Raw genomic sequence first — 25897 nt, 5'->3', positions numbered from 1 at the left:
CTTGAGGCTGTGCATTTTATTGAGTCTGCCTATCGCCAGCTCTTTACTTCTCCATCGGGCGCCCGCACGCAGGCCACTGGAGAAGTCGCCACCATTCGGCCTGTGCCTAACCTCTTCTATTGTTATTCACCAGAGAAAAAGACAACGAGAGCAAAATATTAGCGAGAATATTTTGATGAATTATTACTACAACTCCAACAACCAGAAGCCCCGCGACTACGTCGTCTTGCGACAGACTCGCTACCATTTGTCCTGCATTGCCTTCTACCTTCAGGTTACACTACTCCGATGCATTGAAAGAGTGGATATGAATGTTAGGGTGGAAGAGATCTATTGAAAGATAGAAACTATCGAAATGGAGTGCGAAGAGAAAAGAGCCGGGAACGAAGGGGCGTTAGCTGAAGATCCCACAACCGATGCGACTGTCTAGGTAGTTGCCGTGTTTCTTTTTCCTCATGTTCCTTACTTTTTGGCTTGCTGGCCTTCTCGCGCCAACTTTGTCCCTGTTTACCCAAGGTTACCCTAGCGTGTACAGGAGAAGCCACTTAGCAAGGAAAGGGAGCGTTAGGCTAGTCGTGGCCGTGAGCTTTTGTGGCTGAACCTTCTCTCTATCTTTTTCTGACAGTGCCGTTCGAACGTATTATGAGAAGCTTTTTCGTTTGAACGGAAGAGTAGGAAATAGCCAGGTAAGACAGGGGGTCCCGAAGAAAGGGATGGGGCTCTTGCAGTGGTTACGGGAACCCGTGGGGAGAAAGCGCGAACGTATAGAGAGCAGAAAACTACATAGGGACTATTACTCCGTTCAGCCAATAGCTGCAGACTGCTTTCTGCTGCTGCTACTGCCGTCGCCACCATCCAGTTAGTCCCCAGAGGACCCAGTAGCTTATTTTTGAATGAAACCGCCATAGGGGAAAGGCAGACGAAGGGGAGGCGCTTGAAAGAGAGACAGTGTGCAAGAGAAGCGAGCTCCGTTTGTTAGAAGATAGGTCGTGCCAAGCGGCTCGGTACGACTCCACCCAGCACGTGACGCACATTTCGACAGACACACCCACTCGATTCGGACCTTGCGCAAATCTAAACTTCTGCCATCCTCTCCAGCCCACTTCAAATCACCACCTCTCCCTTGGGGTGCCTAGTCACTAGTCCTCAGTCGATGCTGCCTGCCTGCTAAACCAACACTCGCTACTACCAAACACAGGAGCTGCAATGAACGTTATGTGAACGCTGAGCTCTGAGCAACGCTCGAAAGGCATCGCAGCATACCAACGATATATGATGCTAACTGGCGTCTATACATAGCTGCTGCTCTCCAGTACCTCTGCTACTGCTGCAGCAGCGTACGGAGACAGCGAATCGGATTGGCAGGTCGCTAAAGCAGTGGGACACGTTAGTGGCAAACAGGGAATTGGGTTAGAAAAGAGAGAAAGGATAGGGATTGGACAGCTGTTCAGACAGGCAGGTGGGCGAACGGGTAGCAGGGCGACGCGAGCGCGTGCGTATCAACCACCGGGTGGTGGCCCTCGATAAAAGATCTTCATCTTTTTCATATTAAGAAGCCATATGAGACAATGAGCTGCCGCTGCTTCAGCTGGCGCCGTTGCTACTTCCCAATGGCGCTATGTGGCTCGCTGCGGTTCTCCATCTCTTATAAACCCTCGTTCCCCTTAATCTGGTCCTTTCTCTCTCTCGCTCGTCAGCACAATTTTTCCCTCACTCTTTTTCTGACTTTCGCTCTTTCCTTTGGCCATTTAAAGAACAATGAAGAGCGATATTCCTAACAGCCGGGTCCAGCGGGCGTGGGAAGAGCGGGGGTGGCAATGGTTGGCCGAATCCTTGCCCCACCGCACGACAGGAAGCCAAAGCGAGAGAGTCAGAAGGGAGCAACGGGTCAGCCTCCTGCCGGTGCGCAGAGCTTCTCAGATATGAAGCAAAGCCCGCGACAATCTAATGGACGACGGCAGCTGGTCAAGATGAATGCACGACGATGCACGTTGAGTGCACGTCTCTTCAACATACTAGGTAACGCCACACAAATGCTAGTTTCACCCGCTACTGCTACAAATACCGCTGTCTTGGAATAGCGGCTAAGCTGCTCTTCAAGACTTGCATGGAGAATGGGCTGAGGCCGTAAACCTGAGGTCTTAACGTTTGATAACATTCAAGGGCAGCGGCAACGCAGTAGTTACTGAACATTTCGACTGAATTGGGAAGGGGCAATAGAAAATCAGCTGATGGCTTGGACACTGAATCTTGGCTGGTTAAGGAATATGACCTAAGTCTTGAGGGCAAAAGGAATCAAGAGTGGGACAACGCCTTTAATGTCACAAGACGTACGCTGTTTTGCTGTATGTTTTTGATTTCCATTGAATAAGACGTAGTTTCGCCTTAGAGTATCGCTCTGGTCTTTTTGGGGTTAGCACTGCAAAGGTCTTTTGAAACGTGAGAGATCTTGGCATGTCATGCGGCAATTAATACGTATTGGTAAATGTCCACTTATCTATAAGTATAGAGCAGATCTCGATAGCCTCGAATCTTCCCCTGGTTTGATCCGGTTCGGCAGAAATGGCTACTTATGAGCGGGCGCTGCCGGAGGGACTGTGTCTGTTTTTTTTTGTAGCCATATAGTTAGCGGTAGTCTTTAACGAACCCTTTCTACCAATTTGTGACTGAAAATTTTTTCGCAGAAACAAATCCGTAGTGTTATGAACATATTGTTGTTGTCTTGTTGTTGTTGTTGCCGCCTTGTCGGTAGTTATACTCAGTATGAGGTAATTATGGCATTAACTTTCATCATATTGTATATCATATACATGTTACTCTATAGTAAAAGCAGATAGATTCTACCAATGTGATCAGTTTTTGTCTACGCTTAAATGGCCAGTTGAGCTAGCGGGTCGTCTCGTTTGTAGTCCAATGTATGCCCCACTAACATCGACCTTCAGTCAACCTTTGCGCGCTGACCTACACAGTACCACTTATGACAACTGCGCTTATTGTGCGAACGCGTTACTAAAGATAGAGCAGTACCGGGGAGAGACTCAGGGCGTTAAGACATTCAATATACCGGTAGCTGACATGGGTGGCTATAGGGTGTTGTCAAGTGACCAAGCCAAGCTAACGGAACTCATTCACCCCCCTATTACCTGCCTAGCATCTAAAACTATGGACTGGTTATTCATTCGGTCTGGTCACTGGCGGAGCGCTCTGACCAACTTCGCCGTTGCGAATGCTGGCTGCGGATCTGGTTATTGCATTATTCATGATTTGATCATCCTGATCGGAGCCAAATGGCAGGCAACAGCTGCCAGCAGAATCGACTCAGACTAGACCAGGCTATCGTAACGGAAGTCCGAAATAACAGCACGAGCACAGAGCAAAGGGAAGCAGAGAGATATGTGAGGGTGGTCAATGGTGGGTCAAACAGATAGGCAATGGCAGACCTGGTAAAAGGTCTCAGATTGCTCTGTGCTGACAGCTCTACCAAGCGAGATCCCCAGTCCGACAATCTCAACAGCAGAAAGTAAATCTTCAACAGGTTCTCGCGCACCGGAACGGTCGTAACCCGTTCAGCTGATTTACATCATCTCATGTCGAGCAGTAAATGTCCCTATGTTGAGCAATACAGATAGAGATAAATGATATCGAAAAAAAGAGCTTGTGAAAAAGTAAGACATCATTATACAGGTATATATGGCCATCGCTGGCGTAAATCTCTCTCCCCACAACTTACCACTGCCGCTGCACGGCGGCGTTTGTGGGAGCTGTCGCCATGGACTCCATAATGATTCATGAATAACCATCATGTAGTTCTCTGGCCGGGCTTCACGGCACTTAGGCTGCCGCCGTAACCCTAGTCATCGTAGGCTTGTAGTTGATACCATTTACAATAGTATAGGCAGGGGCAAAGGTGCGACCGTAAATGGCGCCGAGTTCCCGTAAAGGATGTGTGGCAGCAGACAGATTAACGCAAGACAGCTACTTTTGGCCCGGACACCGATGCCTTTAGTTTGTCGGTCGGTCAGTGTGCTTTCTGGGCGAAGAGGCTAGTCGCCCCTGGCCAAGCGGTGCTCCATGCACGTGAGTGGCTGTATAATTGCCGTGGGAATCTGAGGTGGTGGCTAGGTTATACCTTACATATGTATAAGACTTCAGAGGTTAGGTTGCGATACGCTAGGTGATATGATGAAAAACATTAGTTGATAGGAGGAAATAAATGTATTATGATCAGCGTGCTTTTTCGCTGTCAAACGTGATTTTGTTTATAAAGGTATAACAACATTGCATGTATGATTCCTATTTGTGAAATTTGGACAATACACGAAAAAATGCTAGTTTATACAGAATAGTTATAGGATTATACGACTCCAGTTTATACCGCCTCTGTCTTATAGTTATAGGTTTACATTGTTTCGTCGCTGACCTAGCGACTTGAGGCTAATCTTGGTCCTCAAAGATCATTATCCAACTAACTTATTAAACATAGAATGTATTTACTCTGAAAAAAATGGAAATCCCTTCCTAAACTTCATTGAAGTTATGAATTAAGCTGAAAGCTCACGCATTTTGCTGACTGTAAAGCGCCATCATTTTTGAGTGACGTATGTCAGCGTATTTTGAAAGGCTAATAATAACATCATTTTTGTCATTTTGATGGGATATTACGGTGAGTACCCCACATTTTGGGAAGCGGAAATTTTTCTCACAGCAGTCCTTTTCGCAGGACCAACTTTTAGCTGTTTACATTTATCAAGTACCTATTCCTTGGGTAGTTTCCTTACGGCCCACTTGAACATTTGGAAATACCGGTTTTAGGGCAGTCGCAGGCCGTATTACAACCCAGCGCGTATTACAAATATTACGTACTTATATCGATTGGTTACGTAACAACCATAGAAGTAGCCAGTAGCTTCCCGTGGGAGGTTCTACGGATATGCATATGGGTGTGTAATATTGATTTTGACTAGGTCAGAAGCATCAGACCCGTTATAGCACTGTAAGTAACGTATTTGCCTGCTAATCTGAGGGCACGTTGTGGTCTAGCTTCGAATCTAAGCATAGACACATAACATAGGTTCACTTCTAGATGGGAGTTAGCTCTCTGATGGCATACCCCTGCTGACGGCCATACCCAGGTAAAACCTGAAATCTAGAGGTCCGGCACATTACACCTCAAAACGAATTTCGGTCTAGTAATGTTAGACGACAGCGTAAATGTTGATGCAGGCCTCTATTGTGGCTTGCGTCGCTTGCTAATATCGTAGACTGTTGAACGGTCAGATAACATGGCCCCAAGCCATTGGCAATTCATGGCAGACTCGGTTCCCCGTGATGTCTCATGGATGGCCATGGAAATGAGACGCCATGCAGGGAATAGCTTAATAGTGACGATAAAGACCACAGGAACCAATGCATCAACTTACATACAATTACATCGAGAGACAGACTGACGCATAGCGAATCTGCTTGTGAGTTCCAACAGAACCGAGATGACAAAATTGGAATCTTGGTGCGTGCCGATTTGTCTTGTTCCAACATGCATACGCAACACTGATATCGAACCTAGTAAATACGCGGAAGCAAAGATTTGACGAGATACGTTTTTATTTATCTCGACTTGATGTTCTTTATTACCTTTCCCCCGTCACTGCCTACATTTCAGTCTAGAGTGAGTTATAACTATAGGAAGGTATAATGCCGGGTTTTTCCGTTGTCGACCCAGAAACGTCGGTCGGCTCACACTTGACCACGCCGACTTTTCCCGTATAACAGCATAACCATTTTACATTAGTTAGTCATTACAGAAACGCTTCACATAGCCAGGATCAGCGGTGAGTATTCAAGGCGCTGTAAGTTCGTCTAGCTTTAAGCCTACACGCGATATTGTCCACTGACACACAGCACAGGAAGTGCGTTGTCTCTACGACTGTTCCATGATTTCCCTGGGACGCACACACACGCTTTACCTCGGATTACCTCGCACTAGCCGCACGAGCGGATTTGCTATTTAATAGTCGGTGGCACGAATAAACTATAGCAAGGTGCGGGGTTGGGTGTTCCAAGAAGATCTTTAGGGAACCCGCAGGTTGTGCACAACACGAAGAAGAATAGATCGCTTCAAGGAGTCGTTCGCTAGCGGCAGAAAAAAAGTCAACATTGATTGCATCGTTGAGCATGTGACTAGGAGACACATCCTGGACTATTCCTGACTTTTACAAACATCTATGATTTTATTGTTGTCAAAAAGATGTATTGCGTTTGTGACATTGTTAGGTAATACTATTGAATCATACATTGCTTAATTGGCTCAGTGATAAACACGAGACGGAAGCTACGTCCTGTGACTAAGAAATCAAATTTGGTGCAGATCACTGAACGACAAAACTATAAGAATTTTGAATGTTGCATCTCATGTCACTGATGATGGTTGAATTTAGTTGACGCTTATCGTACCGCCATTGATAACTAGCTGGCAAGAACGTTCCCAATAGCAATCACACTTTGGACGTTATTCGTACTAACATCTCTACGGCCAGCAACATAGATAAAAGCCTGCTCTGATTACCACCACAGAGGCCATATCCACTATGGCGCTGGTACCTATACCGTGCCATATTTTTCTGCTTCGCTTTCGGAAGAAGTTCAATGTACATCGCTCGATCTGATGCTCATACGCTCCTACAGCGGAACGGTCGTTCCGATACTCGGATGGCTACTTGAATAGGTTTCGCAGCTAAAATGATTTCCTACTGTACGATACATATGTATACTGGCTTCGTCAAACGGTTTCATCTGATCTACTCCGTCGCGCTCTGAAGCCCTCTGTGCCGTTTACTCTGTCTCTCATTCGCTGCGTTTACTAAATAATGGTAAGCCTTTCGAGCTTCATTTCAAAGGGAGCACGGAAAGGTGAGTCCGATCGACGGATAGATGGATATACGGCAAAGATGGTTGTCAGTTCGTATCGTTCAAAAACCTAAAGCAATATAGAAGCTTCTCCGTTGTTGTTCAGGGACGATAGGGCAATAACAATGAACACATACTTTGGCACGACGTACGGCCAATATGAAACAAGTGCGTACTCACTCATGGCTTGCTGGAGAATTTTGTGGAATTGCTTACGCGTTCGGTAACCGAAATCCTACCTTCGAACACTTTCCCTGAACCATAGACCCCCCCCCCCCCCCCCCCCCCTAAGTTCAACTTGAATTGCTCCTTGAGAACGTGGCAGGGCTAGAACAGCATTGACCACTGTCATTCGGTGCACATATGGATGAACAGCTGGGCAAACAGGCTTAAATCAACGGCTGAAACGTAACAGTCCGTTGAAATCGGGTAGCTACAACGAACTTGGCGACAGCCAAAATGGTTGTTGGATTATGTAGTACGGAGGGGATGGTTGGTTCAGAATACAACGACGGGGTTTTGTCAATTCAGTAATGAACGGCTGGTTAGAACGTTCAACAAGCTAATAAAAACTCGATAAATGTTATAGTTGAAATGGAGTCAAGTCTATTGTTATAGCATAGAGCGTGCCGTAATGCTGTGCGAAAAAAAAAAAAGAGACCCCTGTGATGATCACACGGTATTATTTCGTATGTACTGTATAGATGTGGCCAATAGAGTATTTGAAGTAATTTTTTATTTTATTTTTTAATATAATTATTTAGTTGGAGAAGCTATTAGACTTTATTGTTGCCTCGAATCCGGCTTGCACTTGATGCCTATCAAGGTGTGGCTTTGCGTTATGATGGCCGACTATGTTTGGTGCACACCCCCACGCATCCCTGTCAGGTGATAACCTTGAAGTATTAGATACAGTTTTCTGTATTTTGGTGCTCCATATCCTGCTTGCCCCTGGCTGGCGCACAATGAAGTGTCAGTTCGATATAAAATGGCAACCATTCAAATTTCCCTAAGGCTATTTAGTTCTAAGAACAGATTGTATGTCCTGTTGTTTTCGTCCTTTTTATGTTCCAGCCGGCGAAATCGACGAAAAACGTCGTGTACCTTTCTCGAACAGATATCAACTCAGAGGGCGTATACGGATGTGAGGTATCGACAGAGGGGCCTTCGTATCAAACCGTGCGCGGGGAAAAAGAAATGCGAATTTACGGTAAGTTGTTTAAACTAAACCTTCGTTCATAGATGAGCTATAAGAAGTAATTATAGGAACGACTATACCTGAATCAAACTCTCGCTCAGACAATCATTATATGAACCCAGCAAGTCCTCTTGTAATAAGCGCTTTTACCGCAATATCTATTTCTCCGTTTTCTCTTGAGCTGCTTTTGGCTGTTTCCGTTAATTGTTCTGGGTCGTCTAAAACAGAGCGAATACCCTTTGGTTCGCCCATTTTTGATCGCAGTCAACCTAAAGGGCAAATTGATGCTCGTGGTTTCGGGTCTCCGTACTTTGCTGCTTACGCATCTCAAAGCGTTGCGTTCCTATTTCATATTACATTGTCATGGATATGAGTTACTTGGGTCCGGAAAAAGTTGTTTTAGCTCTACGCCTCACAAGTTTATAACTCCTTTAATGTTAATGTCTCGTCACTTGAAGGAAATCTGTCAACACCTTTCTTAGAGCTTACTTCCATGTGCTCTCAACCCGGAAGTCCAATAGACCTGGTTGACAGTCGCGGCAAGGCCAGCCTTTCACCTCTCAATTTCCGACTTCCGTTTGTTGACGTGTTGCACCCTTTCTAGTCTACGTTTCACAAACTCCTGGGCCGCACCTGGCTCGATCGTTGGGTCACCCAGCTTTTTCGACCTTTCTTATGGCGGAATTACGTATTTGCTAAGGCTTAGACAGCGTACAAAGCAATAATAATAATAATAATAAATCACAGAAGATACAATCACAGAAAAGTTATCTGTGGAAATTTTACGCGTTTAGCGCATCTGAAGGTTGCTTATTCGAATCAGTCATTTACTTCAGCTGACCGCAAATATATCTGGCTAACAGCAAACGTCCCAACTAATATGGCAAGTGCTTTAATAAAAAAAACCGTCGTTTAAAATAAAACTATAGAACAACAGTGAGAAGTATTTTGTGTGTATTTTTTTAATTACGATTAATATACTATTTTCCGGTATTTTAAAGCTTGTGACAAATGTAAATTTCAAGCCAATATACTGTGCTTTTATATTCTAAACCAGTTGGTCATAGTGCTCAAACCCTACAATTCAGTGCTCCAAATAAATAGATATTTCGAATAAAGGTCGATAGTCGTGTTATTTATATTTCGTGACGACATTTTCAATTTTTACTTATTAAATGTGTATGAAACTTTTTATAACTGGGCTTGCGTAGTCGCATCTCATATGTTCACTTGTCTGCAAGACGGGCAGTATTTACTTACAAAACAGATCAAGCCTACAAATACATGATGTACGCCGGCATTTTTGTTACGCAGATTGATTTCCCATCAGTGAGATGAATTTCCACGTGTGTAATTGGTGCCTAATTTTCAGTGTTGCCAAATGAAGGCCCAGTAATTCAGGGCCTTTCGACTAGTTATCACGTGGGAGATGTTGTTAATGCGACTTGCTATTCGAGACCTTCGCGGCCGAAGGCCATGTTGCGATGGTATATCAACAATTTAGCGGTTAGTATTCCCGCCTGTTTCAGGTATTGACAAAACATAGCAGGATAAAAGTAACTTGTACCTAATCCATATTTCGAAATTAGTTTTTTTTTTTTTTTTTTTAGGCAGGTGCATTTGTAACACTTAGCCAGTTTCCTAAATATGATTTTATAGGGTTCTATATATGGTCTACCAAGAAGAGAAAAGATAGTAATAGTAGTATGCTGCCTTCACGTACCGTTGCAATTACGTAATACAACACGTTGCATTATTAACATCGTCAGTATTTAAAATATAATCATTTCCATAGGAGTGAATTCTAGCAGTTTTTTTTTCCAGTTTTCCAGTAGTGATTGAATGAAAAACATTAGACGGAAACTAATGCTAGACGAATATTACCAACGACCGCCGCGATCATACAAATAATTTTTTAAATATTTCTTTTTGCGGGAGCGTCCATTTCTCAGGCCGTGGTTGAAATCTTCTTTCCCTGATCCTTGCTCTAAAGAGGAATTTCTACAAGACGTTATATAGGGAATTCCCAGCTCCTATTGCTCACCGAATTTTTTCTTCACACGCCGCAAATGACATAGAAACGTACAGGATAGCACAAGCTACGATGAGGTTTATACGAGTGTCGCGTTATTTTCGTATTTTTTTGTTCAGCGTATCTACATGGGCCGAGGTCATTTGCAGGCTGTAAAGTTTAATAAGATTACTACGACCACACTAAAACGTTAATACAAACAACCCCATAGGACAGTTGTGATCTTTTTGGCCAAAAGAATGGCTTAGTATAATTTATTTAATCTAAAAAAAATATATAATGCCCGCACTGTTTAGGACTGTGCACTCGAGACAGTACAGCCTACTTGCTCTCTTAAAATTCTGATTGTGCAGAATCATAGAAATAACAATAACTCAACTTACGTATAATAAAGAACAATTTGTCTAATATGGTTTTCTTCTAATTTATTTTTAATTTTAATTTATTATTTTTCGCCATTTCGATGTTGCAAACGTGGCGTCGCTATCCACGACCTGCGAATGTGTCATATTTTTCTACCTTCATTTTACTGCGGATTGAAAAATTCGCTATTGGACCACGTACGTATCGGCAGCCCTCGGGTCTGCACCAGATTACCCATTCAGGTGCGGTTCGGCATGACAACGGACTTCAGTCAGTCAGCTCAAACATCCAGTTCACCATCAGACAAACAGACGTCGCCAGGGGGCGTTTAGAGCTAAGGTACGTGCGAGCTGATGGCCAAATAAGAGAAAACACCATAAAAATAGTAATGTATGCTGCAAAGCAACGAATTAACAACGAATACAGAATTTGTTTTTCCCTACGAGTAATTAATAATATACTATAAGATCCCTCTAAAGCGAATTCGGCTGAGCTTAAGTTTAGTGGATAGGAAAACAAAACAAGATCGGAATCGATTCTGAAAGTCTAGCTTTTTGTGTTATATAGTATCGTGCTTTTTCAATATACATTGACACCTGCGTCACACGATAATGTCTCAAGGCCTATTTGGGACCTTCTTCTGGCCGGATCTTTTTTAACATTGGCTAAACGCATCATCACGTGCCATGACTCCCATGCCGCAGTATTGCATGCCAGCTATACGTCGTGACGGACCGAATAACTAGAATATCGATCTTTGACATTGTCCGCTTTTACTGTTTTGACGTGACGCTATCCTTTGTCCTACAGGTGCATGGCTTACGTGCTACAGACGGAGAGCCGTACGTCCGAGGAGCTCGTCATGGGAGATCGCGTCCAGCCTGTACGCTACCCTAAGAGGAACACAGGCACGTATCGGGTCGCTTGGATGCCCGCTTATAGATGACGATCATAATAGAAACGACAGTAAAAATAGTAGGTCCCGAAGTCGTTCACACACGTTTATATTTTGCGGCATATATACATGCTTATTAACCATGGTGTTTGGGTAGCATTTGAGACCTAGTAGTAATCAAATTGTTATGACTATTCATATGAGTCAATAGCGCTCTTTTGTATGTACATCGTGAGATCGACGGAGGCCTTCATTCGAGTATAGCTTGCATACATCCCTTTGTATTCTATAAGCCAAATGGTCATAGCTACGTTACATACAATTCTTCAGAACTTTTTTACGTTACCACCATAGGCAATTTTCTATTTTTGATTTAGCAAAATCAGAAGATGACAGAGTCAATTCTGTGACAGCATTGCCTTTCGCGAAAGCTAAGGACGAACTAAAACTGAAAAGGCTCTAAGTAACCGGTCCAACGATGGCCTTTCCAAGACGCTGTGCCAAAACATGGTTAACTTGAATCGTGACCTGGTGATGACGTGAACAGACATAGGCCATCGACAAAGGCTAACAATCGATAGCCCGATGCCAATTATGGCTGCGTTACTTTAAAAGTATTCCATCATTTTATTATTACTGTATTATGGAGCATTGACCGCGCTATAGAGAATGCAACTTCAATAAATCGTCTCAAATACAACATTGATTTTTTTTTATTTTTATTCCATATTTCATCAGCGTAATAATATTTCATGCAATATATTTCTCTCTATTTTATTATCTAGTAGCATATGGTCCGCTATGTGTGCGCACGCTAAGCTAGCCACAGTCCCATCGCTTCTTTCTCTGTACACGAGGCAGCGGTCGGACGCCCCAGAAGCTACATTCAAGCTAAAACAATACAGCGATATTCCTTTTCCCTTTGCCTTTATCCTACTTTTGCTCGACGGAAAGCGACTAATTTGTCTGCTCCAATCGTGTGAGGCATCTTGGCCTGCGGGTAGGCCCTGCAGGCTCAAAAGCATCATTGTATCAGACTTAAGAAAGGGCCAGATGTATGTGCAGGGCTTATCAATGTCATCAGCATTGTGTCGAGCCCGAACACCGTTCAGTGCAAACATATTGGTTCGTTGTGGCTACGCAAGCAAGACACGAAAAGACGCTGAGAAATTACAAGAGGCGATATGGGCCTAATACCTCTAGCACGGATGGTTCCTGAGATCCGTTACGTGGACGCGTTCATCCTATCTCACTGTCCAAGTGCATTTATGTCAGCCGCATATGTCTTAACACCGCTGAATACGTTAGTTTTCGACTGCTTAGTTTGTTCCAAGATGTCTCGGCTCCAAGAGAGGTAATGTAAGTATTGGTTAGGAAGACTGGGGACTGTGATGGATTATCCAACTATTTATGAATAATTATTTGATGTTCATACAACAATGCCTATAGATATTCTAAATTGTGGTTGTGCTATCGAAGTAATAGCGATTCTTGCAGAAAATATATAGATTCACATATATTAATCGTAGTTAATTTTGTCTAGTTAAGTTAATTTGTTCTGTCTAGCTATATATTGTCAAGGCCTTTTTTATAACAGGAAATAACTCCTCCAGAGAATAGCATGTAGCTAAATTGGAATTCGTATACTCGTTAGCACAGGTCAAGGATACCATAGACTACACTAGTATCATGGCGCTTGAGTAACCAATAATTGCTGATCCAATTTATACGTTAACGTATGTTACTAGAAAACAACGATAAATATTAAGAGTGCTTCTTCAGGAAAACAAGCACTAATTATATTATTATAATATTTTATAGTATTAGGTATACGCAGAGATACACACGTTCGGATGAATACACATCAGAGTTGCCCTTGCTTAAATTAGACAATTACGGTAGCAGGGTGCGATGTAGAAGTCGGGGCATTTATTTTGCTCCAATACAGCACTAGTGTTTCTTATTGTATACATTTGTGTCTTAACTTGCTATCAGCAAGCGTAGTTTGCTACCGTAACGTAATTATGATGTCGGCTTACCTAGTTATGCTGGGTTTTTGCCGGGGACAGGTCGAGAGAGATGTCCACTCAAGCGGATGGAGAAAAGACGATTGTGACGCACGAGACAATATGATCGGCAGAACGTATGTGGCAATTACACTTTAGCCAACGAAATCGAGTGTGCGTACCTCTTACAGCTGATACAGAATGTCGTTACGAGTCGGATGCCCCATATTCCAAGCCGATGTCCGGCCGCCAACAATAATTACAACGTTTAAAAAGAAACTTCTCCTAAATACCGCTGCTATATGTGTTCTTCCTTTGTGTGCCATGCAGTGTTCACAGGTGAAGCGCGCGAGGTGGGCAGTCCTATTATTCGAACAGCCCGGCAGCGTTACGATGTGGGCGACGAGCTGAACGTCAACTGCTCAGGAGGCGGAGACGTGGCACAGATCGTGCAACTTCAGTGGTACGTCAATGACAAAGAGGCCCGACAGGACGTTCTCCGAAAATACAACAATGCCAGTCCTAATGGTGGGAACCTGCTCGGCTTGCGGTTTCGTCTGCAGCCTGTACACTTTCCCAATGACGAGCTGAAGCTAAAGTGTGTCGCGACAACGATGAAGGAGGTATCACAGAGCAGCGACGCGTTTGCATATGAGGCCAGCCAGTACGTTTCTGGGCTCCATCTCACTTCGGGCGCTGCGGGGAGCCCAAGTGCTTGTTACAGAACGCCGGGGTTGCATAGTACTTTTTGTAAGTTCCCGATTCGATAGTCGTTTTACATTATCTTGTATACGATAGAGAGGAGATATGTGAATTGTTTGCTTAGAACCACGATGTTTGTGCAGCATGGCGTAAAATGAAAGGGTAAAAGTTTTTCGATAGAGAACGAATAGAAAACGAGGTGTAGTTAGTAAATATCGCTGATTTGCGTACATATTATAGACTGGTGGTATAGTACCGCTCTCTTGATACTTTTCATAGAAACGCTTTCGAACTGATATCGCCTATAGAGATTATAAGGAAAACGGTCACCGGCATAACTAAAAAATATCTCACAATCTTTGCTGCCAGATATCTTTATAGAACACCATATTAAAGCTCTGTTTGACATAGTACCTAATCAGTTTTTGCATATATATACATATATATATATATATAGAACTAGAAAAAGAAATATAAAGTGATGGTTCCCAAAGCTTTTTCCAGCTGTTAGCTAAGTTATATATATATATATATATATGTATAATTACAGGAAAGAACTCTGATTCTCAGTTGATCACGCACGTACCTATCTGGTTTGTGCACGTTGTTAGGCTATAGAGGAACGTACTAGACAATCAGATGCTCATAGAAAAAAACTGACGCTTGTCGATTCCAGTTGACGCGCTGCAGACGACGTTGGTGACGCTGTGTTGTGCGATATTCTTCTTTGGCCAGCTGCACTTCCGGTTCTCACTGTAATCATACGGCGATGGGACCGAGCTGATGAATTTGACTCAAGCGAAAAAAGATTATAAGAGGAAACTAGTGAGCACCAACAGATCCACCACTTAATTGCCGTCACGGTCGAAGATACAAGCGAAATACTACTCCTGCTAACACGTAGAAAATAGAATAAACCAAAAAAAAAGCCACGATTTACGCGATGATCAGTGAGGTAACAAGGATACGGAGTATAAATGTGGACTAAGATCACGAGCAACCGAAACTCTATGTGCGCATGCTATCGAGGGTACGTAAGGAGCAGCCATATCGTACGGAATCAGACGGACAGGCAAGAACGCACAGAATAGCAATAAATATGTTACCTCCGTGAGAAACTTATACAAGGTATAATGGATAATTAGTAATTATCCAATAATTAATAGTAGTAACCGGGCGACAAATCAATTCGCAGTTTCTACTGGAATTTTAATCCGCATCGATTGAGCGTGTGTTACTTCGCGAAACTAGGACAAGCATGTACAGACGCAATCACTTTTGTTTTACAAATCGGCCTGAGCTTGGCCCATTGTGTTCGATCTCATCAAAAATCTGTTGGCGGACACGAACCTAATGCGTCCTACAATATGTCGATAGTCTCGCTTATTTGCACGTGTGGTAAATTGCGGCTCTTTACTGAGTTAGATTAGGTACTATGGATAATATTTCTGTTGTGATTGTTTAGCAACAATTTGGTATAGCCATAACGGTTTTGCCTAAGTTTGCCGCGCTGTTAAAGGATTCTCTCGAGCCTTTCTCGGGTGGTCGACCTACTGCGACTAGAGGCAGCTCATTAGCTTTGTATCGCTAGCAAGAAGCCCAGCTAGTTTCATTGGCCGCAGACCTTTGTAAAACATGGTATCAATAACCATAGAACAACGAGCCAAGAGGCCGATGAATATAGCATATGATATAATGGTTGGTTATGCCCTCGATAAGACCCTCGATTCTCGAATTATTGGGCAACCACCCCTCGGTCCGTTCACGTTCGTTCTCCGATCGATCGACCAATAACATGATATCGACGTCGCCCAAAGAGCGACCTAATGCTATCGGAAGCAAGATACCATCCGAAGTTGAACCCGCAGTTATCATGCGCACGGTTTCTCGCCCTCTATATCTTCGACTGTAGCTCAAATTCACAATTAAATATGAGGCAGACAAAGGCAGCAAGAAAAACTAAACAAGCAGGAATAAATAGATAGAATTGAAAGCTGACCCTTACCACACAGGTTCTAAAGAGACATCAGGGACTAGGTGGTGATAGTTCAAAACGGAAGGCGTTTTTCATTTTGACATGAAGGAATTGTAAGAGAGATTCTTTTTTGTGCGGCACATGACCGTCTGAGAGATAACCTTGGCCTCGACTTCGGGACTTTCGTCGCTGACGACATGATGATCCGCCATGGCTTCGTGCTGTACATAGCTAGGTAGGGTTTGCGCGAAAGGGATGGAACGAAAGACACAAAGAGAGACTGGGCTGGAATAGGCTACGATGATGGAACACAAGGACGAAAATTGGGCGAACTGGTGTTGGGAATGTCTGATATGGGGCGAGCTCAACTGTCTTGGGCCCCGATATTTTTTTGGCTTATACAAATAATGCAAGAAAGAGTACTGTAAAGGTATAGTTACAGGGGAATACAGAGGCGGGTAAATATTTTAATGCTTACTCGATACTGCTCCCTAGGGGACAAGTATTATTATAAGATCGAAGAGGATCTCAGGGGGCTAGACCGATGCGGCTCAAACAACTCGAGCACTCTGAAGAATCTCATTGTGAGAGGAAGATGGCAGGAAGCAAAGCCGAGGTCCTCTACTGTGTGACTATTACAGTCAACACTAATATGATATATTGACATAATATATAGTTATCGAAGGCATCCGTGCATCTGGCAGGATTAGGTCGTGACATCTGGGTGGAGGGTGGGGGTGGGGTGGGGGGGGTACGGTTAACTTGTGAAGTTTAAGATTTATATGTGTTGACGAAAGCCCCTGAGAGGGTCTCGTAGAAAGACAAATATATATATATATATATATATATATATATATATAAATGGTAATATTGATATAAAGATATATAAATTAAGCAGAAAATGATGAAGAGCGTCGAGCAGAGTATGATAACGCTAAATAAACGATTAATTATAACAGTCTAAAATGGGAATTACAATGATAACACGAGAAAGTAATATTAGCATCAAAGGATAAAGTGAGCAGTAAGTAACTATGATAATAAACATTGATGATACAATATAACAATAAAAATGATAACAATAATGGTAGTTATAATGAATGAAGAAAATCAACAAAATCTTCGCCAGCCGCCTCACCCTAAATAATCGTATATATATATATATATACATACCGGTATAGACAATGATCCTATGCCTAATGGAATTTAACAATAAGAAACCACGACTGTTAAAGTAAAAACGGCAAGAACGCAAATGACGCAAAGTTGAAGCTAAGATAAAACTGAAAAAAAAAACTCCGAATGAAGGCCGACCAGTGTAATATAGTAGAGACTAAGAAAAACGGGCAGGCCCATATCGTTGTCCTGGCTGCTCTCAGGCCACAAATGCGATCCACGAATCCATCTCTAGGTATGGCGGAATTAGACCGCCCTTTGTTTATAGTTTTGACAAGGCTACTGTATATAGCTGATGGTTCGAGTGATAGGTGACGTTGGGCAATGCGATAAAGTAAAAAGGAGTGCAAACTTTAAAGAGGATAAATGGACACTGGACGAATCACGCGGACCAGTCAATCGGATAACTCCGTTAGGTCCAGCGGTTATCAAGCGATCGGGACTCCTGTTCAATGGCTGCCGGATTATCTGAGAGTAACGCGACTGTCGGTGATAGCTGTAACAGTGTAGCTTGGTTAAATCATACCCACAAAGCTGGCATAATCAATCGTGGAACCAACCGGAATTTATTTCAACGATATTATGAAATCTGATTTAGATCCGCTGTGACTAGTTCTTTATTATTTCTTAATTCTGCCAATGACGTCGGTCGTGACAGAGCCTCGAACGTTTCTCCATTCTGACACTGGAAAAAAGACAAAGCAATAGAAATGTTCGCGGTCGGCGACCCGTAAGAACACCGATCAAAAACAAGGACATCACTGAAGACAAGAAGATGATGAAATATTACAATATCTATATTATGATCACGTTGGAGGCATGGCGATTTACAATAAAGGGAAAAACATGTGGAAAACAAAGCGCGAATCACATAGAGGAATAATTCGCACAGTGGTGTATATTAGAAAAAACTTGAACTATTAAAGAAGAACAAAGTAACGAGTGATGAAAAAAAATCTCTTTAAAACGTAGCAGAACATCATTTCTAAAGTAAATTGCTCTCTTAGGCTGGCAGCAAATCAAACTGGACTCGTTATACGCCCTAAGCCGGGTGTGAGCGCTACCAATTCTTCAAATTATTATCACTATTTGTCGGATTATTTGCATTGCCAGGCTCGTTAATACGTTTCTTTGACGCTATACGAGTGGAAGCCGAATTCAGTCGGACGGAAGGATACGGACGAGAAGTTTTCGAGGGATGGCTGTTCCTGTGAGAAAAGTCTACGAAATCAATTACAAAATAGATAACCAATGAAAATTCGACAAGGAGTAGAAAATTAAATAACGAGTGTCAAATAATAGAAGACTAATAACACCGATAGTGATAACTGTAACAGCGGCAGAAATAAATAACAATAAAAAAGAAAATCGAACGAATAATTAAGGTGATAACAACAATGAGAGATAATGAAGAGGCATCGAACGGACCCGACAGAATACAAAAAAAAAAAAGGTAAAACCAATAAAAGTTTCCATTGACAATAACAACAACAACAACAATGATCGAATGACGATGATGGTGACTAATGAATAAATAATTCAATTATATAAACGAGATCGTTGACAAATAAATACATAATAGTCTATATGGATAAGAAAACAGAACAATGGGAAAGAATATCGGTTTTTTTTTGTTTAGATAGATTACTACGTAAGTAGGTAATAGATCATGCCTGCAGTATCAGCAAGTCAACGAGACGGCCGTAGCGGGGCCTTGTATATACATGAATATTGGGTTGAAACCTTGGATGGGTCTGTTCCATACTGTTGCAAAAAGTTAGCCATTTAATATGATTTTAGCGCAGTACGGGGGGGAAAAGTTCAATTTAGATTGAGAATTGTTGACAGTCGGCAACGGCATATATATTGTTAGTGAGTCGCAAATGCCTGTAATAGGTAAAATAAAATAGGCATTTAATTTTAGAAAAAATAAACGAAGGTTTACATCATGCTCACAGTGTGCTCACATACTATTTGAATTACTTCATATGGAACTCTAGATATTCTTGGCTGTTCGGCTCACATTGCTTGCTTACACAACCCAAGGTGTATTTATTTCAGGTTGTACATTCAAGCTGTGTTCCGTATAACATTTCCTGAAGTGACGCTAAATAGATTTTCGAATGTGAAGGAAAGTATATACCCTAATTATAGCATCGTAGAATAGATATCCTGCTGACGCAACACCATTTTTTTTACCGCATAGCCTCTGTACTAGCGAGGCGCAGCATCCTATATCTTTTAGCGCACTTCAGCCAGCGAGGCCCCCACTGAACCATAGCCCTCCCTATATGTATAGCCCTTCCACCTATCGCCGGTTGAGAATGAAGAAGGTAAAAAAAAAGAAAGCTTCGTTAAAGCGATGGCAATATCAGTGGTAAGTGCTCGTGCCGCTCCGCTTCACTGAATGAGGCGAACGCACCGGAGCTGTGAGGCCTTCCTAACTTTACGTCGAGCGAGTGTGGATACATCGCTCTACACGGTATGCTCGACACCTCACAAAGCTTTCCGTCGAACGCGTCTGCCCTGTGAGTAAGTAAGTGGTCACAGACCAGCCAGTGTTCCAGGGGGATCTTGTTCCCAAGCACGATCCTCGCCGATGCTTTCCGGGTTAGCTCACATACTGCTGATTGGCATGAATAAGCTGGACAGCTGTCGTACGCTAAGAGACCTCGTCGTCATCGTTGCCATCAGTAAACGATGACATTGGACAGTACCGTTGAACACTCGTACTGGTCAAAACCATCAACAAAACTTTCTCTTTCGATCTTTTCTGCTGGTAAATTTCTCAACAGTCAACTCAGCCAAACACAACCCTAAAAAAACACCGCCAGTCAAGAAATGTTTCGAGTTTCTCGTCTGATGCTGTCCTTAAGTATTGATTCGAGCGGCTGTCTTCTTTCAGAACAAAATAAAGCGTATCTACGTCCGGTTTTGAACCTAGACGACCACATGTCCCTAATACTTGCTGGCAAACATTTTAGCACTGCTGTATCGTCGCCAATAACCTTACCGGTACTACTGTCATATTATCGTACTATACTATAAAAGCCACGGAAAAGGCAACCTGCTATAGTTACAACCTTAAAGCTTTTTTGCCACGATCGCCACTGCCGAAAGCGCTTTCCTCTTTACTTTTGACGATATATCACCAATAAACGAGACAAAAGTACAACGAAGTATAGTGAGTCAGAGGTAAACAGATTGAGTGCGAGCGCGAGCCGTGGAGCGAACGAAAGGACGAGAAGGGGCAAGCAGGATAGAAAATGCTGCCAAGAGACAACGCAGCTCTGGCTGCCTAGTTGCCTCTGTGCCTCTTCGTGAGTGCATGTGTCCTGCCTTTGTGAATGTATCTTTGCGTGTGTAAGAAGGCAGGTTTTTGTGCAGGATCTTGCTAGACAAAGCGCCCCCAGCCACGGCCTCAAGAGTTTGCCTAAGGTTCGTCTATCCCGGCGCTAGCTGCTCGCGTCACTTCCCGACACACAGACGCTGTAGTCATCGAACTGCTGTAGTCACCACAGCTATTGCCACTGTTTGCTAGCAGCCGAAGAGAAGGTTGCGCCTAGGTGGGTGATCTATGGATGAACGGCACGCCAAGTCATTTCATCAAGAGCGCACTGCCGCCAATACCTAGACTTTGGCATGGCTTACTACCGGGCGGCTACCTTGAAACGGGCTACCAATGGATATAGGTGCTCTACGGTCAGTGAGCGCGGTGGGTAAGGGCAACGAAGTAGAAGTGGTGAGTTTTGTCAAGGGGGACAAAGGACGTTCCATAAAGCTTCAAGGAGGATCAAAAAATTCTAGGGAAAAATCTAGCCGTTGTTCATCTACTTCGTCGTCATAAGGTGGCCTACAAGTGTTTTCTATGTACGACATTTCGATAAATTAAGAAAAAAAACTACAACTATTTAAACCCACTAGAGCTACGCTGTAGAAGTTCTAACATTTCCCTGCCTTCCTAAGTCCTCACTTTGGCCATATAATTTTTCCGATTTGCACCTAACAATTTGGCTAAATGTTCTAAACTTCCAACTTTTAACATATATTACTTATGCAGGCACGCATGTTTGGAATTTAAAATATCGTATCTCACCGCTATTATATCCACTATAATAAACTTACAATAGATGGCACTTTAAGTTCTATATTTCGAGCTTTAGGTCCGATATCGTCGTTAAGCATTCCATCAGAAGGCTGCTTTCCAGCACAAAACGAAGTATGTCTATACTTGGATTCAAGCCTAGACCACAATCTGCTCGTAGGATTAGCAGGCAAATACGTTACCCACTAGGCTATCAGCCTAAGCTACCGCATAATTGAAATTACATCTATGGAACTCTTACTCGCATTGAAAGGCAGACAAAAAGTCGCTCCGGCGACTCGCAAAGTACGACGATTTCGACAATTACAAGTAACCCTTCAATAATTTTTTGCCATATTTAGCCCTCAGAGAACTACACAACAACTACCATCATTATATCAAAGACGCAATACTCACCCTGCACAAAATTATACATGTACGTTTCCCATAGCCCTCAAACATATTACCATCCACTCAATCTAAGGGGATTAATAACCTTGGCCAAACGTGGGCGAGAACCAAGCATAGATATCTCAACCGTCGATCAAACGAAAACCGATAGGTTTTTTGAGCAAAAATAAATCCTAATGCTCTTACAAGACAAAGGTTCAATTTCCGCAAGGCACGGCCGTTTCCTTACGTCTCACGTGTTTCAATAGGCCGCGATCAGGTTGAGGTCGTTGCTCAATCCGTTTCATTATTGACGTTACAATGTACACATTCGAGACTGTCACCTGGGCAGGCTATATGAGATGGCTACATGCGGATTTATTACCACGGCAGAACTCGACCCGTGCATTAGTGGATGAACGTCTATTTAGCTGCAGTTTTTGCCGGAAATGGCCCGCAACGGGTTGGCGATGAAAGAGGGTCGAGACCTTAAAAACTTGACTACTAGGAGCGTTCAACGACCTGCGAAGGCAATCCGTCCATTCATCAACTCCTAATATTGCAGGGTGTGCATAGCGAACTTCATACTGTCATTTGTTAGTCACTGCGGTTGGGCTCGACAATTTTTTTCGCTTGGACTAAAGCCTCAAGATCACACTACACATGTTTGAAACCGCAGAGACCCACTAAATGGGGCATCCGCTTAAATAGTCAGCGGTCTTCCGGTCTTCTCTGTCAAATATAATGCGCACACAAAACAGTATGTCTTACGAAACATAGCAAAAATTAAACAACATATTAAACATATATATAGATATATTACTGTAAATACTCAATAAAGAAGACCTGCTTCATGCACGCCATTGTAGGACTAATCTTCGATGGACCAAATCTAAGGCAATAGAAATTTCCCACTAAGTGGTCCCCTTATGTAGCATACACATATAACTGGGACTAATAAACGGGACTACACATATAACTAGCGTTTTGTAAAGCGAGTATAAGCTACCCTAGAGGCCTACAAACTTTGTAGATGTTTACGTTAGGCTGACCACTAGCTTGGGGTAGGCTAGCCAGATAAATGGTAGCAGTCCGCAAAAATCATTCAGAAGTTTTTCTCCTATGGACCCGATTCAGCTCGCATAGACCCCCGGGTAACTTCTCAACCTCATACCCCTGACGCAGATAACAATGCCGCCAGTGAAACGTAGCTAAGTGAGGTGCGCAATTTCACGAATCCGCTCAGCTGAATTGAGAACCTCTTGCGAACCCCATACCTGCTATGTTCTCCTTCATTTAGATTCTTCCCTGACGACTAACCGCTAGAGCTGTTCGAGGCTACGAAGCCATGCTTGTTGTTCACCTGCTAGTAGGTAAAGTTGAATTCCTTAGAGCTACATATGGCTGGCGCACACTTGAAGACCAATAGACGCTGTTTTCAAATAAACCATCGCATAGCACCTTAGTGGCGACGTGTTTAGCGACGCGAGGCAGAAGCGCAGCCTCAATTCAAGCGATCACGATCAATTCTTTCCTGCTGGCCTGACATTGACTGGGAAGATGCAAAGGTGGATGTCACGTGGTTGAAGGCGGTCTTCCTTTAGAGCTTCTAAAAGCGATACGCTTGAAGTCCAGCAACAGCTGAACGGTACCAATCTACTCGTATGTAACCAGGTGAATTCTTCGCTCAGTAGTGAACATCATAAACAGAAGCGGGTAAGCGATGCATGCAAATGAAAGGACAAACGGTTTCGGGACCGGGCGTGCTCCCTGATATTGTTATCGTCGACGCTGCGGCTTAATGGCGTTCCATTACGGCTTATATTTTTCAGCTAGCTACGTCCACATGTGTCCGCTTTTGTAAAGATGTTTCAGAGGAGATTGACAATGACGGGGTTCGTACAGAATCTAAGGCTTCGGATATTACATAGCTTGAGATATGGTCTACTCACTATTCGTACCTGGTATCAACGGCAAGCAGCTCCGGAATGAGCTGAATTGTGAAATCGACAAGGCAGAAAAAGGTGTGCTCTTGTCACCTCCAAAGACCCCAAAGTGTTCGAGGAAAATCCTTTTTACAAACGCGATATCCGTATGGCGATTTCTTTTGTGTCGTCGTTTCAGATCGGGAACCTGCGGTACAACGGACTATGCCCAGGCGAGATTGCCATAGCAATAGATCTGTATTGCTTTTGTCTCATGAAGCCCAATTGGTTTTAGCCACAGGAGAAACACAAAGAAAGTCCTTCGCTTCGGAAATGTTATTCAGACAAGTCTGCGTGTTATCGTAAAATGTTATGGTTGTTTAGACAGCCCCTAGAGCTTTGTGCATTGATTGCCCTGAAAAAACAAAGTCTCCAGTGAAATGAGCGGTTTTTGACAAAAATACGTTGTTTGATCAGTAAGAAAATAGAAATGTATGTGATCCAGATATTCTAGCGCGCATCAACCTGGTGGTGTACGGAAACGCGCTGAGGTATTATTGTTATTAGGTTTAAATAAATAGCTAAAACGTAAATACAAACGGGTTCACGAGGTCTATCTTTCGTGTTACAATCTTGTGTCGAACATATCATTTTTGTTATATAGCCTGTAGCAACAGTTATCCATTCCTACAACATCCAACACTTTGCAAAATTTCATTAAGTTTCAAATTGTTTCGTGTTTTAAATGCGAACACTTGATAGCCAAGAATAATTACCATCAAACGTTTTTAAAGAGCTATCCTGGCAGGTTTATATACAAATATTAGTTTTTAAATAGAAACAGCTACAACGTATTCACTCCTATTATACATTCGTAAGTGAAGATATTTCAAACAATGCCATTTTATCGAAGGTCTTACTAAGTATGACGCTATTGACAAATAAGCCATTACTACTCATCTTTAACTTTTTACCGATTCGTGTTCCAGCTTCGCGTTACTATTGACCTATTACCCGTGCGCCGAGTGCCATCATGCGCCAGAATGTATACATCATGTCTATTTATTCATAAAGCAAATAGTTTAGTAAGGTCTGGCCATCTCCATGCGTTCGTTTTTCTTGTACATCGATGTCTCTAGGGCTTTTGGCTGGCGGAGTTGACTGCCTCAATGGCGTCCCATCGAGGTATTGCTTCCACAGCTACCAGCGTCTGTGTAGTAATGAGGCAAATCCCTCGTCGGAGAGATGATATCACTTTGGCCAAGTCAGGACAAGTCATGCAAACAAATGCAAGTGTCCGATAACAGCAGAGGCTTCTGAGTCCCGCCCCCCTCCGCGGGCTGAGGATATCATCGCCCGCAGGTAGGACCTGCTTGGCCTGCACTCGTGTCTCGCCTGCTCACTTGCCCCCATGTCCTGTCACCCATAAATAATAAGCATTACATTGTGAATAGTAGCACGAGCCAGCCTCTTTCGGTGCGAGGACTGACTCAAGGATGAAAATGAGACCGTCGTGATAGTCGGTCACAGTAATTGCACTGGACGGCTAAATGTGTAATAATGCCAATGGATTTGCGAACGGCTTTAGACACTCTCAGTGTACCCTACGATAGAATAGATAATACATAGACTAGGGAACGATGAACAGATGAAACAAATGAAACTTTGCTTGATTGTGCCTATAGGAAACATACATTTGTAGCTTCTAAGTTAGGCACACCTTCAGAGTACTGCGCGTTTCGGCTCTCCGGTGCTGCACGTTTCTGTTTCAATCGGGGTTTGGACCGCGATATTAGATCCCTCACTGGTACGATTGATATACAGCCAATGTACCATTCTTCCATCGCGGCCTTTTCTCGTCTTTAGGAGACCATTAAGCCATTAGCCCATTAACTTGGGTGGCCAGGCTGGGCGAGTATTGTGCACTTGAAGCGTCCTCGGAACTCCTTACCTCGGTTAAGTTTCTGGTCACTATTAGCTTCGCACTGAAGATATCTCGTTCAGTTTGCCGATTCAAGTTGTCTAAGATATACGGCTTCACTTCCTTCGCAGTGATCCAGTCAAAGTGAAGGCAATTGCAGATGATATAGAATGATGTGAGCGGTGATGTACAAATGATGGCTTGATGGCTGTTAGTCGTTTATAATCCAATGAGTACAAATCAGAGATAGGTGTTGAAGGATAGGGAATGACAAAAACTATAACGAGCTCCTGAAAAGTTGTTGTCCTAATTTGGCTCGAGTCACTA

At 43.1% G+C, this 25897-nt stretch overlaps 1 protein-coding gene across 3 annotated transcripts in view; it reads left to right on the top strand.

The window, feature by feature from the left end:
• The window catches only part of LOC111242827 (uncharacterized), a 40577-nt gene extending 23790 nt beyond the window's left edge, over positions 1 to 16787 (top strand). For all 3 annotated transcript variants that reach the window (XM_086974258.1, XM_022787693.2, XM_022787692.2), the window contains 6 exons: positions 7978 to 8113; positions 9474 to 9607; positions 10708 to 10835; positions 11307 to 11404; positions 13728 to 14147; positions 14776 to 16787. In XM_086974258.1, the coding sequence (XP_086830384.1) occupies positions 7978 to 8113; positions 9474 to 9607; positions 10708 to 10835; positions 11307 to 11404; positions 13728 to 14147; positions 14776 to 14858 (999 nt within the window). In that variant the 3' untranslated portion in view covers positions 14859 to 16787. The remainder of the gene's footprint in view (positions 1 to 7977; positions 8114 to 9473; positions 9608 to 10707; positions 10836 to 11306; positions 11405 to 13727; positions 14148 to 14775) is intronic.
• The last annotated feature ends 9110 nt before the right edge of the window (positions 16788 to 25897 follow it).

This window comes from Varroa destructor, unplaced genomic scaffold, assembly GCF_002443255.2.
Source record: "Varroa destructor unplaced genomic scaffold, Vdes_3.0 BEIS01000001.1, whole genome shotgun sequence".
NCBI lineage: Eukaryota > Metazoa > Arthropoda > Arachnida > Mesostigmata > Varroidae > Varroa > Varroa destructor.
The sequence above is the reverse complement of the archived record's forward strand: the minus strand, read 5'-3'. Positions and strand labels throughout refer to the sequence as shown.